At 42.0% G+C, this 14987-nt stretch overlaps 1 protein-coding gene across 3 annotated transcripts in view; it reads right to left on the reverse strand.

The window, feature by feature from the left end:
• The window catches only part of EEFSEC (eukaryotic elongation factor, selenocysteine-tRNA specific), a 258554-nt gene that overhangs the window by 153675 nt on the left and 89892 nt on the right, over nt 1–14987 (reverse strand). For all 3 annotated transcript variants that reach the window (XM_017511951.2, XM_017511950.2, XM_037732597.1), the window contains exon 2: nt 8252–8459. In XM_017511951.2, coding sequence (XP_017367440.1) covers nt 8252–8459 — 208 coding nt within the window. The remainder of the gene's footprint in view (nt 1–8251; nt 8460–14987) is intronic.

Consider the following 14987-nt stretch of genomic DNA (forward strand, 5'->3'; position numbering starts at 1 on the left):
TAAGAGACAAAAGTCTCTTAGTTTTATATGCTAAAAACTACAAAACACTGCTAAAAAAAAAATTAAAGATGACCTAAATAAAAAGATATGCTATGTTCACAGATTTAAAGATTTAATGCTGTTAAGATGTCACTACTAACCCAAAGAGATCTACAGATGCAATGAAATACCTATGAAAATCCAACAACCGCCAAGATGGCTGAATAGGAACAGCTCTGGAGTGCAGTTCCCAGCAAGAACACAGAGGGTGAGTGTTCACCACATCTCCAAATGAATGTTTACTGCCCACAAACAAGGAGATTCCCAGGCAGAAAAGCGCCATGAATCTCCAGCATGCCTGTTTCAGCCGGTGCAGCAGGTCTCCGCACAAAAACTCACACAAATCTGGGTGGCTGTTTCAACTGGCGCCTGGAATGCCTAGGAGACAGAGTCACCCATTTAACTGAAAAAAGGGGGGCTGAAACAGGGAGCCAGGTGATCTGGAGCGGCGGGTCCCACCCCCACAAAGACTAGCAATCTGAAACGCTCTGGATTGAGAGTTTCACAGCAAGCATCCGCCATTATCAAGGCAGTCCGCCATTACCGAGGCAGTCCGCCATTACAGAGACAGTCCGCCATTACAGAGGCAGTTCTAACTATACCTCTATAAACAAAACTGCAAGGAAGTTCACACAGCAGCTGGGCAGAGCCCATGACAGCTCAGCAATGCCTCTACTGGCAGACTGTGACTAGGCTACCTCCTCGCTGGGCAGGGCATCTCTGAAAAAAGGCAGTAGCACATCAGGAACTTACAAATAAAGCCCCACCTTCCCAGGACAGGGCATCTGGGAAAAAAAGGCAGTTATGAGTTCCACTGCAGCAGACTTAAATGTACCTGCCCAGCAGCTCTGAACAGAACAACGGAGCTCACAGCTCAGGACTTGAGCTCTGATAAGGGACAGACTGTCTTCTCAAGCAGCTCCTCGACCCCCATATATCCAAAGAGACACCTCATAGAGGAGACCTCAGGCTGACATCTGGTGGGTATCTTTCTGGGACAAAGGTAACAGAAGAAGAAACTGGCAGCAACCCTTACTGTTCTTCAGCCGCTACAGGTGATCCCCAAGCAAGCAGGGTCTGGAGTGGACCTCAGCAGCCCTACAGCAGAGGGACTAAATGCCCATGTGAGAAGCAAGAAAACATCTAAAATCTATACCGTATCATCAAAATTGAAAGAGTTAGAGGAGCAAGATCAAAAAAACTCAAAAGCTAGCAGAAGGCAAGAAATAACTAAGATCAGAGCAGAACTGAAGGAGTTAGAGACACAAAAAACCATTCAAAAAATTAATAAATCCAGGAGCTGGTCTTTCGAAAAGATCAACAAAATAGACCACTAGCCAGACTAATAAAAAAGAAAAGAAAGAAGAATCAAATAGATGCAATAAAAAATGATAAAGGGGATAACACCACCAATTCCATAGAAACAGAAACTACTATCAGAGATTACTACAAACAATTCTATGCACATAAACCAGTAAATTTAGAAGAAATGGATAAATTCCTGAACACTTACACCCTCCCAAGCCTAAACCAGGAAGAAGCTGAAACCCTGACTAGACCAATAACAAGGGCTGAAGTTGAGGTAGCAATTAACAGTCTACCAACCAAAAAAAGCCCAGGTCCAGATGGGTTCACAGCCAAATTCTACCAGACGTACAAAGAGGAGCTGGTACCACTCCTTCTGAAACTATTCCAAACAATCCAAAAAGAGGAAATCCTTCCCAAATCATTTTATAAGACCAACATCATCCTGATACCAAAATCTGGTAGAGACTCAACAAGGAAAGAAAACTCTAGGCCAATATCCATGATGAACACATGCAAAAATCTTCAATAAAATACTGGTAAACCGATTACAACAGCACATCTAAAAGCTTATCCAGCACAATCAAGTAGGCATCATCCCGGGGATGCAAGGCTGGTTCAACATACACAAGTCTATAAACGTAATTCACCACATAAACAGAACCAAAGACAAAAACCACATGATTATCTCTATAGATGCAGAGAAGGCCTTTGACAAAATTCAATAGCCCTTTATGCTAAAAAGTCTCAATAAACTAGGTATTGACGAAAAGTATCTCAAAATAATAAAAGCTATTTACGACAAACCCACAGCCAATATCATACTGAATGGGCAAAAACTGGAAGCATTCCCTTTGAAATCTGCCATTAGACGAGGATGTCCTCTCTCACCACTCCTATTCAATATAGTATTGGAAGCTGTAGCCAGAGCAATCAGGCAAGAAAAAGAAATAAAGGGTATTCAATTAGGAAAGGAGAAAGTCAAATTGTCTCTATTTGCAGATGACATGATTGTGTATTTAGAAGACCCCATCATGTCAGCCCCAAATCTCCTGAAACTGGTAAGCAACTTCAGCAAAGTCTCAGGATACAAAATCAGTGTGCAGAAATCACAAGCATTCCTATACACCATTAACAGACTTAAAGAGAGCCAAATCAAGCACAAACTGCCATTCACAATTGCTCAAAGAGAATAAAATACCTAGGAATACAACTAACAAAGGATGTAAAGGACCTCTTCAGGGAGAACTGTAAAACACTGCTCAAGGAAATAAGAGAGGACACAAAGAGATGGAAAAACATTCCATGCTCATGGTTAGGAAGAATCAATATTGTGAAAACGGCCATACTGCCCAAAGTAATTATAGATTCAACTCTATCCCCATCAAGCTACCTATGACCCTTTTCAGAGACCTGGAAAAAAACACCTTAAACTTTATATGGAACCGAAAGAGAGCCAGCATAGCCAAGTCAATTCTAAGCAAAAAGAACAAAGCTGGAGGCATCATGCTACCTGACTTCAAACTACACTACAAGGCTACAGTAATCAGAACAGCATGGTACTGGTACCAAAACAGAAATATACACCAATGGCATCTACAACCATCTGATCTTTGACAAACCTGACAAAAAACAAACAATGGGGAAAGGATTCCCTGTTTAATAAATGGTGTTGGGAAACTGGCTAGCCATGTGCAGAAAGCAGAAACTGGACCCTTTCCTGACATCTTACACTAAAAATTAACCCCAGATGGATTAAAGACTTAAACATAAGACCTAACACTGTAAAAACCCTAGAAGAAAACCTAGGCAAAACCACTCAGGACATAGGCATAGGTAAGGACTTCATGACTAAAACACCACAAGCACTGGCAACAAAAGCCAATGTAGACAAATAGGATCTAATCAAACTCCTGAGCTTCTGTACAGCAAAAGAAACAATCATTAGAGTGAACTGGCAACCAAAAGAATGGGAAAAAAAATTTGCAATCTACCCATCTTACAAAGGGCTAATATCCAGAATCTATAAAGAACTAAAACAGATTTACAAGAAAAAACAAACAAATCCATTCAAAAGTGGGTGAAGTATATGAACAGATACTTTTCAAAAGAAGACATATATGAGGCCAACAAACATATGAAAAAATGCTCATCATCACTAGTCATTAGAGAAATGCAAATCAAAACCACACTGAATACCATCTCATGCCAGTTAGAATGGTGATCATTTAAAAATCTGGAGACAACAGAGCTGCTGGAGAGGATGTGGAGAAATAGTAACACTTTTACACTGTTGGTGGGAGTGTAAATTAGTTCAACCATTGTGGAAGACAGTGTGGCGATTCCTCAAGGACCTAGAAATAGAAATTCCATTTGACCCAGCAATCCCATTACTGGGTGCATATCCAAAGGATTATAAATCATTCTATTATAAAGACACAAGCACACATATGTTCATTGCAGCACTGTTTACAATAGCAAACACCTGGAACCAACCCAAATGCCCATCGATGATAGATTGGGCAAGGAAAATGTGGCACATATACACCATGGAATACTATGCAGCCATAAAAAACAATGAGTTCATGTCCTTTGTAGGGACATGGATGAACCTGGAAACCATCATTCTCAGCAAACTGACACAAGAGCAGAAAATCAAACACCGTATGTTCTCACTCATAGGCAGGTGTTGAACAATGAGAGCACATGGACACAGGGAAGGGAGCATCACACACTGGGGTCTGTTGGGTGGGACTAGGGGAGGGACTGTGGGGGGTAGGGAGTTGGGAAGGGATAACATGGGGAGAAATGCCAGATATAGGTGATGGGGATGGAGGCAGCGAACCACATTGCTATGTATGTACCTATGCAACAATCCTGCATGTTCTTCACATGTACCCCAGAATCTAAAGTGCAATAAAATACATTAAAAAAAAAAAATCCAACAACCTTTCCACAGAAATGGAAAAGGAGAGTCTCAAATTCAAGTGGAACTGCAAGAAACCCCAAATAGCCAAAACAATCTTGAAAAAGAACAAAGATAGAAGAGTCATACTTTCTGACTTTGAAACTTATTACAAAGCTACAGTCATCAAAGCAACGTGGGACTAGCCTAAGGACAGACATATAGACCAACGGAATAGAACAGAAAGCCTAGAAATAAACCCACACATATATGGTCAACTGGTTTTTGACAAAGGTAAAAGGGGAAAGAAAAATCTTTTCAACAAATAGTGCTGGGAAAACTGGCTTCTACATGCAAAATAATGAAGTTGAATACTTATATCATATACAAAAATTAACTCAAAATGGATCAAAGGCCTAAACTGAAGAGCTAAAGCTACAAAATTCTTAGGAAAAAAACACTGGAGGGAAATCTTCATGACATTAAATTTGGCAACAGTTTCATAAATATGACTCCAAAAGCACAGGCAATTAAAAAAAAAAAAAGATAAATTAGACTTCATCCAATTAGGAAGTTTTGTATATCAAAGGACACTATTGCCAAAGTAAAATGACAATCAACAAAATAGGAGAAAATATTTGCAAATCAAATCTGTGGCAAGTGTTCAATGTCCAGAATACATAAAGAATGACTACAATTCAACAACAACAACAACAAATAACCCAACCTAAAAATGCACAAAGGACTTGGATATTTCTTTTAAAAAGATACACAACTGGCCATTAAACACATGAAAAGATGCTCAATATCATTAGTCATTAGGAAAATGCAAATGAAAATTATGATGATATATCACTTCGTATCTCCTAGGATGTATTGAAAGGAATTAAAAGCAGAACATTGAATAAATATCTATACATCCATGTTCACAGCAGCATTATTCACAATAGCCAGGAAGCAACCTGAGTGTCTACCAAGAGAAGAACGGATAAATAATATGTAGTATATACACATAATAAAACACTACTCAACCACAAAACAGAGTGAAATTCTGACATACATTATGATATGGATGGACCTTAAAAACATTATGCTAAGTGAAATAATCCAGACACAAAAGGCCAAATAGTATATGACTTCACTGATATAAGGTACCTAGAACAGGCAAATTCATAGAGATGAAAGGCAGAATAGAGGTTCCCAGGGGTGAGGGGAAGGAAGAAAGGGGAGTTATTGCTTAATGGATATAGAGTTTATGTTGGGGGACCATGGGAAAGTTTGGGGTATACATAGTGGGATGGGTACACAGCACTGTGAATGTATTTGATAGCTCTGAATTGTACACTTACATGTGGTTAAAATGATAAACATTATATGTATTTTACCACAATAAAAAAATGTGGAAGGAAAAGTAGGGGTAATACCATGCATAGTAAAAAAAAACAAAAAAAAAAAACAAGAAATGAAAAACCCCAAAAATGCCAGCAGCTGCCATTTGAGAAAAGAAATCTTTGGGTGATCTCTTCTTTCTTTTAACTACTTTTCTCTATTTTCCAAGTTTTCTTTCAATTACTCCAGATAGAAAAAAATACATTTAATGTTTTACACATTTTTTGGGTTTTGATAGGTACATGGCTCACCAGTCCACATTTTCCCTTTACAGACAGAACGTTTCTTTACATCTGGACTGGCATTTTTGAAGGATTTACTTAACAAGGGACCATAAGAAAAGGAAATAGTCACTTAAAATAATTTGCTGCATGGAGGCAAAAGCTAATGTTCACTGGGTCACAGGCCCACTGATCACAAGCCCTCAGGGTGACAGTCCTCTCCTTTCCCTACCAACCTGCTGGTGCTACATGAAGGCAGGAGGGGCTTCCAAGGACCCTCAGATGGACAATTTCCTCTGGATGTGTGAAAAAGCCCACAATTTGACCTTCAACAAATAAACTAAAATAGAAATAGTAATTTACACAAGCAAATGAGAATTTTCCTTAAATTTAATTAATCAAAACTGTTACTATCAATTTACCCTTAAATGTACCCTAAGCCCTTCCCTGAAGGTCCCATTTCTATAGTAAATGATACTGAGATTGTACTGGATTTTTATGCAGGAGTCCAAGAGACCTGTTCTTCCTTTTCTGACAAGTAAATAAAATGACAGGGAGATCAAATAACTCACTAAAAGGAAGATATAATTTTTTATCTTCTTTTTTACAGTCTCATATCCACTTCCGTTGGGAATAACAAAGTCTGAATTCTTATGCAACACTTATCTAAATGTGTCGATTTTATCGGATTGATGAATTTTGCTAACAAAAGGCAGCGCTAGGAAATCTTTTATGACATATTTGGCCCATTCACAGGGCTGGAGCTTTAATTTAACCAACTTGAGAATTCTGAGGGAGAGCTGCAGGTGTTGGATCTGAAAAAAACATCATAAATGGGAAGGCATATCAATCTTTATGACAGGGAAACAAAAACACTCTCTACTTGCTTGCCCTCCACAGGCAGAAGAAGGAGAGGTGGAAGTGGCAGGATATTGTCTCTGGCTGCATAGCAAAGAGGAAGCATCCCTGTCTCCCAGTGACCGCTATTTAGTATTGATCAAAAGGGACTGGCCCAGACAGGAAGAGAGAAATTGATAAAACAATGAGGTCTGCCAACATTGTGCTCAACAAGGACATTTTCTCATTTTCTTGACCACATCAGAATTAGTCATTCCTGTGGCCACCTGAGCAACCAGGTGGCTTTCTGTCTCATAGTCCCCCTGTGCCTCCTGCTCCCCTGCCCCTCCCAGTAGCACTGCCAGCTTTCTTCCATGCTATTGTGATCAGGGCCAATTGCTTGACCAGACCTGTGGATTCTCCTGCTAGAGATCTCCCCAAGCCATCTCCTCCCTCCATGCTCTGCCTCAATGCAAAGCAACGCCTTTCTCCCTGGTAAAAGTACTATAGCTCAGTAGCCTCTGCTGCCAATGCCTCCTTCTCCTCCCTGCTGCCTCCTGGGTCCTCCTCACCATGCCAGCCTTCTACCTGCAGCCAGTGATCTCCTAATGAAAAAACTCATCTAGACACCCCCGGCATAAAATTCCTTAATAACTTCCTACTTTCCACAAGATAAAACTATAAACTCCTTGGCAGGAGATGCTAAAAGCGTCCTTTGTGATTTGGTGTTTCCTAGTCTGGCCTCCAGCAGCAACATCCATCTGTCTGTCCACCCAATTTTACAAGCTTCTATAACAGAAACAACCAGTCATCCACCAAATGCATCTTCCTCTTTAGATAATCAAGTTGTAGAGAAGCAGATAGCAAGAGAACACAATTCCTAGCCTCTCTTGCACCAAAGTATGGCCAATATGTGTAGGCAGGACTAAGCTTTCACCAAGACAATCTAAGTAGAAAGGATGTGAACCCTTCCTGGTCCAGGTTTGCACACTGGGCACACATTTCCTGTGTTCCCTCTCCTTCCTGTGAACTGAGACACAGAAGTGCTTGTGCCTCAACAAATTCTAGTTTTTTTTTTTTTTTTTTTTACACTCCAGGTAATTTTATTAGCTATATCTATATATGAGAATATGTATATATTATACATACATATGTATATACTACATATGTATATTGTATTTTGTTGTTTTGTACCAAATATCTCCATTATTTATCTTTGCAACAACTATAAAAGCACAATTTTTGTCTTCTAATTTAACTTGGTACAAAATATACCTAAAGACCTGTTATCTTTGGATTTTAATAAAATGGATTTGTGTACAAATTCAAGTGTTTTATCCTCCTGTGGTTTTCGGCCTATTTCAGAAACACATTAGCCTTTATACAGTTTAATGCAGCCCTTATGTGAGCAAACGCCAGGTTGAGATTACACTTACTAGGACAGGAGGCTGACGCCTGCCTGTCCAATCCATGTTTGTGAAATGAACATTCCCTTCTGGGAAGCCCCAGAAGCCTTCTCATGCAGGCTTCTTATTCCTCTCATTAGCAGACCTACTTGGTGTTCTCTAGGGTCTTCTGCATTTTCTTGGTCATTTTGTCAATTGTTGCCTGTCTTCTTCCTTCAGCTAAGAGGTCTATTTTGTTCAGCACCACGACGAGCTTCTGGCAGGCAATCTGGCCAATCACAAGGCATTCTGCAGACTGTGTCTGCATCCCCTTGGTCACATCGATGACCAGCATCATCAGATCAATGATCTGGGCCCCTGGGATAAGAGAAGAGAAGGTTAGAAAGGGAAAAGGGGTGTTGAGCCCCACAGAAAGTTGCCCAATGTCCCCTGTCAGACAAAGCACTGCAGTATAAGTGAGCAAAGTGGAATAAATGGTGACTACACAGCTCCTGGCTGCAGGCCCTGTGCTAGGCACTTGGACCTGAAGCTTCAGAACCACCATGGCAGATGAGGAAACTGAGGCCCACAAAACACAGAGAGTTTGCCCAGGGTTGTACTGCTAACACACAACAGGGCTGGATTTAGGTATAGGCTCGTCTGACTACAAAACCCATGCCTTTCTACTGCACCAATCCTATCACTTTCATTCCATTTGACAGAGGAAGAAATGTCCTAGCAGGGAAAAAAAATGTTTTGTGCTAGGCTTGGCAAATGCCTAGCTACTTGCCCTTGCTAAGAAATGAGAGAAGGACTGAACAAGTAGAGGGGGCAGAAGGGGGAGGGTTAGGGAGTCGGCAGCATCTTTTCCTCACAGCACTATGGCTCACTCCTGTTCCATCTGGGGTGACAGGAGCATTCAAGGTTCAGCAACATAATCGCTGAATATTGTGTATGTGTGTGTGTGTGTGTGCTTGTGAGCATCATCCTACTGTATAGGACACCTGAGCTGAACAACAGCAGGTAGACAGACATGTTACAGAAAGTGAATGAAGGGAAACTGCTATAAATCATGTTAGGAACATAACATTAGCCAGTGAAGTGACTGTTTCCTTTTTAATGGGATTTGGAGTCATTTCAACAAGAAGGGTGTAACTTCAGATTGCAGGAATATACAAACATTCTCCCTATTAAAATAAGAATAATTACATTTTGAGTTTATAAGAATGCCCATGAAGCATTTTTCGGGATCAGGTTATGGTCGCTGGCAATGCAAAGGAGACTGCTCTGTGCATGATTCTGATGACTGCTGATTCTCTATCCCACTTCTGGGGACAGAGGGAAGGCAAGGAGGAGGGAGAACCTTTTCTTTTTTGCAGGTACCCTGACTATGCACACTAGGTCAGCTTACTTAATCTCCAGTAAACTTGTGTTTCAGATGAAGAAAGGGAGACTCAGAGACATAGGTCTAGATCATGTGCTCTAGATCACACAGCCAACTAGTACTGAAGGGACTAGAAACCAGGGCTCCTGACACCACTGCTGAAGAATCCTTCCCACTGTTCTAAGAGGCCTCTTGGTCATCACTGTTCTGTGACGCTCCTCTGGCCTCCCCCAGGAGAATGGTGTGCCTCTCTGACTTCAGGTAGGCCTAGACATGTCCCAACTCTCCTATTTCCCCCTCTGTTTCTCCCTGTCCATCCTCCTCTCCTCATCCTGCCAGCGGGGGCCACGGGCTAGGCCCAGGTGCACGCAGCAGCAGCAGCAGCAGCAGCAGCAGCAGCATCTCCCCTGCCAGGTCATGGAGGCAGGAGGGCCCCGGTCTCTGCTACAGCCACAGAGGATGGACACTGGCTCTATCATTTACCATTAACATGACAGACTATTAAAAACAGACTTGACTGGTCTGATAGACTCCCCCTCATAGCTACCGAATTACCAGCTCGCCTCTGGACTCCTTCTCTGTTCCAGCTCTAGTTCCCATAGCCCATGGCAGGCTCATGCTGGCTACTCCCTAATGGGCTGCTGCAGCTCAGATGTGGCCCTCCAAACTCCATCCTCCAAACAGCCTCTCCAAAGGCACTTTCTAAAAATATATAACTGATGCATATACTGCTGGGCAGGAGCAGGGATGGGGGTTAACTGGTATAACCTCTGCAGAGGCATATAATCTTTGACCCAGCCAAGCTCACAAAACATCCCTGCAGCATGTTTGTTATAGCTAACACTGGAAACCAAGTAAATGTCCATCAGCAGGGAACAGGTTGAAAATAAGTATATAATGCTATAATGCCATGATAGAATACTATACACCCATTTAAAAGAATGAAGAAGCTCTTTATCTATCACTATGGAATGATATCCAAGGCGGAGTTTGAGTGAGAAGGGGAAGGCACAATATGCAGAGTGTGATTTGTGTTGAAAAGAGGATAAGGCATAGGTGTGTGTGTGTGAGCATGAGTGTGGGTGTCGCATATGAATATGTATTGCTTCTACACACATAAAATATATCTGAGGGAATGCAAAAGAAACTAATGACTTGGCTGTCTGCTGGAGACAAAAGATGAGTTGGAAGGAAATTCTTCTCTACATTCTTCAGTTCCTTTTCATTTTAAACAGGGGTGTGTAGTATCTGCCCCAAAATAAAATTATAATTTTAAGAATATAAATGAATACAATAAAACACAGACCTGACCATGCCCTTCTCATGCTAGAGTCCTACTGTCCTCTAAAAAAAAACAGACTACCCAGTGTGGCTTTGGGGACTCCTGCTTTTTAACTCCCAGTTTCTTGCTACTCGCCTTGTGCCAAGCATTATGCTGTGTGCTTCACAAACCCTTTTTCCTGGGCTTTTCACCTTCTCCCCATGGCCCCATGACACTTGCACTTCCCTCATACAAGCTGAGCCCAAGCCTTCTCCACCCAGAAGATACAACCAACTGTCTTCTGGGTCCTCATAACCATCAGTAAATCTGGGAACTAGCCACAGGGCTGTGAGGGTGGCTCTTGAGGCAGGATGAGATAAAATCCAGTGGGGAACAAGGAGGGAGGAACACACTGGGGGCTCAGTGGTGTTTTCCAGTCTCCATCTTTACAGCAGAATGGACCCTGCACTGGCCCCATGGGCCTCCATCTCTTGTGGGCAAAGCTGTGCCCAGAGAACCAAGGCCACTCAACCTCATGGGTTCCTTAAGGACTTCTCTAGAGTAATTCTGACTATCCAAGTTCCCTCTAGAACTTAAACATGCCCCACTACCTAGTCCCTACTTTATAGATGAGGAAGTCGAGGCTTTAGGGAAGTCTGTTGACTGCTCATAGTTATATAGCAGGTAGATGTGGCAGAGAAGAGACCTGAACTCTGGCACCCAGGCTCTCAACTCCCATGCCACACAGCCCACCCTGTCCAGTGGGGACCGAGCCCACAATCTCCCCCCTTCAACTCTCCACTCGCCACCTAAGAATCAAGGTAGGACCCAGGTGGACTCTCACCCCCTTCCCTGCCTTGCCTTTGCCCCTGCTCCTGCTTTGCCCAGAACACCTGCCCAGGTTCACTTGCCCCTCATCCTTGATGCCCCACACTGAGGGTTCAAAACCAAGGCCTCCGTTTTCAATCTGTATGCACAGCAGAAGACCCACCTTGGGCACAGATAAATACATCATTGTTGGACTAATGCAGCAAATGTCCACATCCCTGTCTCTTTGACTTTATTCACCAGGAATCTGTTTCTCTTCTCCAACAGTCAATTTCCTATTGGTATATATAACTATCCAGGAGGGGAATGACTCATGTGGTCCATGTATCAGGCCCTCTTGCTTCTCACGCCTATTAACAGCCTGTGGATGGGAAATGAAACTGATTGACAGACCCAGAAAGCTAAGCACAGATAGGACCCAAACACTCAGGAGCCAGTTGGGATTTCATCTAAAGCCTGATCCAGCATCCACAAGCTGTCTTTGTTCCAAAAGGCCAGGCTCTTGAGCAGACCCTCTGCAGCTCAGCCAGCACCAGGGACTTCTAAAGAGCCCAGAGGTCAGAGGGACTTGACTGGCCACACTGAGAACCAGAGTAGCACTGGAAACCCAGGGTCAGCACCAGGCAACTGTCTGGCAGCAGCTCTTAGTTACTTTCTTTTCTTCATCAAACTTTTGATCAGACGACAGGAAGTGACACAAGTGGCCTGTCTTGCCTTTTTCAAAATCCCTAGTATTTTCATAGAATGAATCAAACAGTGCCCTTCCCAATTCCCATGAACCCAGGGTAGGAAATTGCTCTGAGACTGGAGGGACATAGAGAACGAGTGGGTGGGAAACACAAGACAAAAAAATTGAGGCTTATAAATGACCCTCTATATTTCCCAATCTATCAGAGTTTTTCATCTAGTTGTATTGACTATAGCATCCTTAAAAGGTTTGCATAATAATTATAATAGGGTTAAAGTTTAAAAATTAAAATTTCCAATTCTGTAAATTATATATCTTAATCATTTCAAAAATAATGAAAAACTTACAAGGGTCAGAATATAACAAAGTGTAAGTTATCTGTGAGGTGTAATTTTCCTTCTGGGACTGAAGGAATAAAATATGTTCAGAAAAAAAATATTTCAGCGGGAGAAACTTAACATTATATTTTGAACATATTTTAGCAAACTCGAAATCATATTTTTTATAAAAAAAAATCAAAGCTGTGGTCATTCTAAGAAGGAGAAATAATATTAAATTTAAAATAAAGAATTTTTTTAATTTTCAACTTATATTTTAAGTTCAGGGGTACATATGCAGGATGATCAGGTTTGTTACATAGGTAAATGTGTGCCATTATTTATTTATTTTTAAATTTTAGAGGCAGGGTCTTACTGTTGCCCAGGCTAGAGTGTAGTGGTGCAATCATAGCTCACTGCAGCCTTGAATTCCTGGGCTCAAACTTAGTCTCCCAAGTAGCTGGGAATACAGGTGCATGCCACCATACCCAGCTTATTTTTACAATTTTTTTGTAGAGATAGAGTCTTGCTATGTTGCCCAGGCTGGTCTCGAACTCCTGGCCTCAAGAGATCCTCCCACCTCAGCCTCCCAAAGTGCTATAAGGATTATAGGCGTGAGCCACTGTGCCTGGCCAAAATTTGTTTTTGGTGACTTTTAAAATATTCATTGAACAGTGTAAATACATTTCATCAACAATATAAAACTACAGTGGCAATTTATATCCTACTATTATTATGACCATTTGCCAAATATATCAGCTCTCTCTGTGCCTCAGCTTCCTCAACTTAAATGAGGATGACAATACTGCATATGTTATTGGATTGCACTGAAGATTCAATGAGATCACATATGTAAAGGATTTGGAACAGTGTCTAGACATATGAAATCCTCAGTTATATTAGCTGTTATCCATGGTTTTTATTTCTACATCTGCTATTATGGCATGCACAGTGGTGGTCTACATGTCTTCATCTCCTCTTACCTGCATTTCAACACCAGCTCTGCCATATGGGCATTACAAATGGGAAAACAGGCTGGGCCTGTAATGCCAGCACTTTGGGAGGCTAAAGTGGGCAGATCACTTGCACTCAGGAGTTCAAGACCAGCCTGAGCAACATGGTGTAACTCTGTCTCTACAAAAAAATTCAAAAATTGGCTCAGCATGGCGGTGCACGTCTGTAATCTCAGCACTTTGGGAGGCTGGGATGGGTGAATCATTTGAGCTCAGGAGTTTGAGATCAGTGTGGGGCAACATGATGAAACCCCATCTCTACAAAAAATACAAAAATTAGCTGTGCATGGTGGCGCATGCTTGTATTCCCAGCTACTCGGGAGGCTGGGGTAGGATGATCACCTAAGCCCAGACAGGTAAAGGCTGCAGGTCAAGGCCTGATTACACGACTATACTCCAGCCTGGGTAACAGAGTGAGACCTTGTCTCAAAAAAAAAAAAAAAAAAAAAAAAAAAAAAGGGAAAACAAAGGGTCAGAGAGGTGAAGTAACCAAGTCAGGTCAAGGAGCAAGGATTCAAAGGGATTTGAGCTCAGTCCACTGATTTTGCTCTACAACAGTACCCTACAACTCTGAGCAGCAAGATCTTATGTCCAAAATAAAACAATTACTCTGCACAAGCCCCTTGTTGGTGTTCCAGGACAAAACAAACAGGTTTTAGAGGTCCCCACCTCAGAGCGCAGCTCCTCAGACTTCAGGGTGAGAGGAGGTGCCTTATAATCACAAGATGACATCATTATTGTAGCTATTTTTATTCATTTATTCAATGTATTGCCTGTCTCCTCATTGTACAGGCAAGAAAACTAAGACTAAGGCAGGTTAAATAACTTGCCCAAAGCTATCCAACTAGGGGCAAGAACCCAGGATTGATCAGACTCCAACACAGATTGCAGCTGTCCCAACTCTCTGCTAAGGGCAAGGGGTGGGGGGGCAGCAAGACTTCAGTCACATGGTAGCCTATTTTGCTGAAAGAGCAAGGAGACAAACAGTTTTAAGGAGAATTAGTTTTCCTCCTTCTACAATTCTTCTGAAACAGGGTAAGCCTGGACTTTCCCTCTCAAATTTCCACTGGTACCAGGAAGGTGTGGGACCAACCAGCAGTGTCCATCCTGTCCTCCTCAGCACAGGCTCAGAGGATCTGGAAAAGGAAGGGGCTTAGCCAAAAGAGTCATTTTACAGACCAAGGAAACAAGGGCCACAAATCAGAGGAATTAGCAAGAGCAGGGCTTGGAGGTCCCCAGGCTTGGAGATGTTCAAATCACAACCTTACTAGGAGCTTCAATTTCCTCACCCACAATCAGGACCTAAAGAAAGATGTCCATTGCCTAAGATTAGGAGAGACTCAGAGAGACACAGCCCTAAGCACCCTCAGTAAGTGGGAGCTGGTACTAATAGCTATGAGCACTGAACCTGGGAC

Source organism: Cebus imitator, unplaced genomic scaffold, assembly GCF_001604975.1.
Source record: "Cebus imitator isolate Cc_AM_T3 unplaced genomic scaffold, Cebus_imitator-1.0 Scaffold457, whole genome shotgun sequence".
NCBI lineage: Eukaryota > Metazoa > Chordata > Mammalia > Primates > Cebidae > Cebus > Cebus imitator.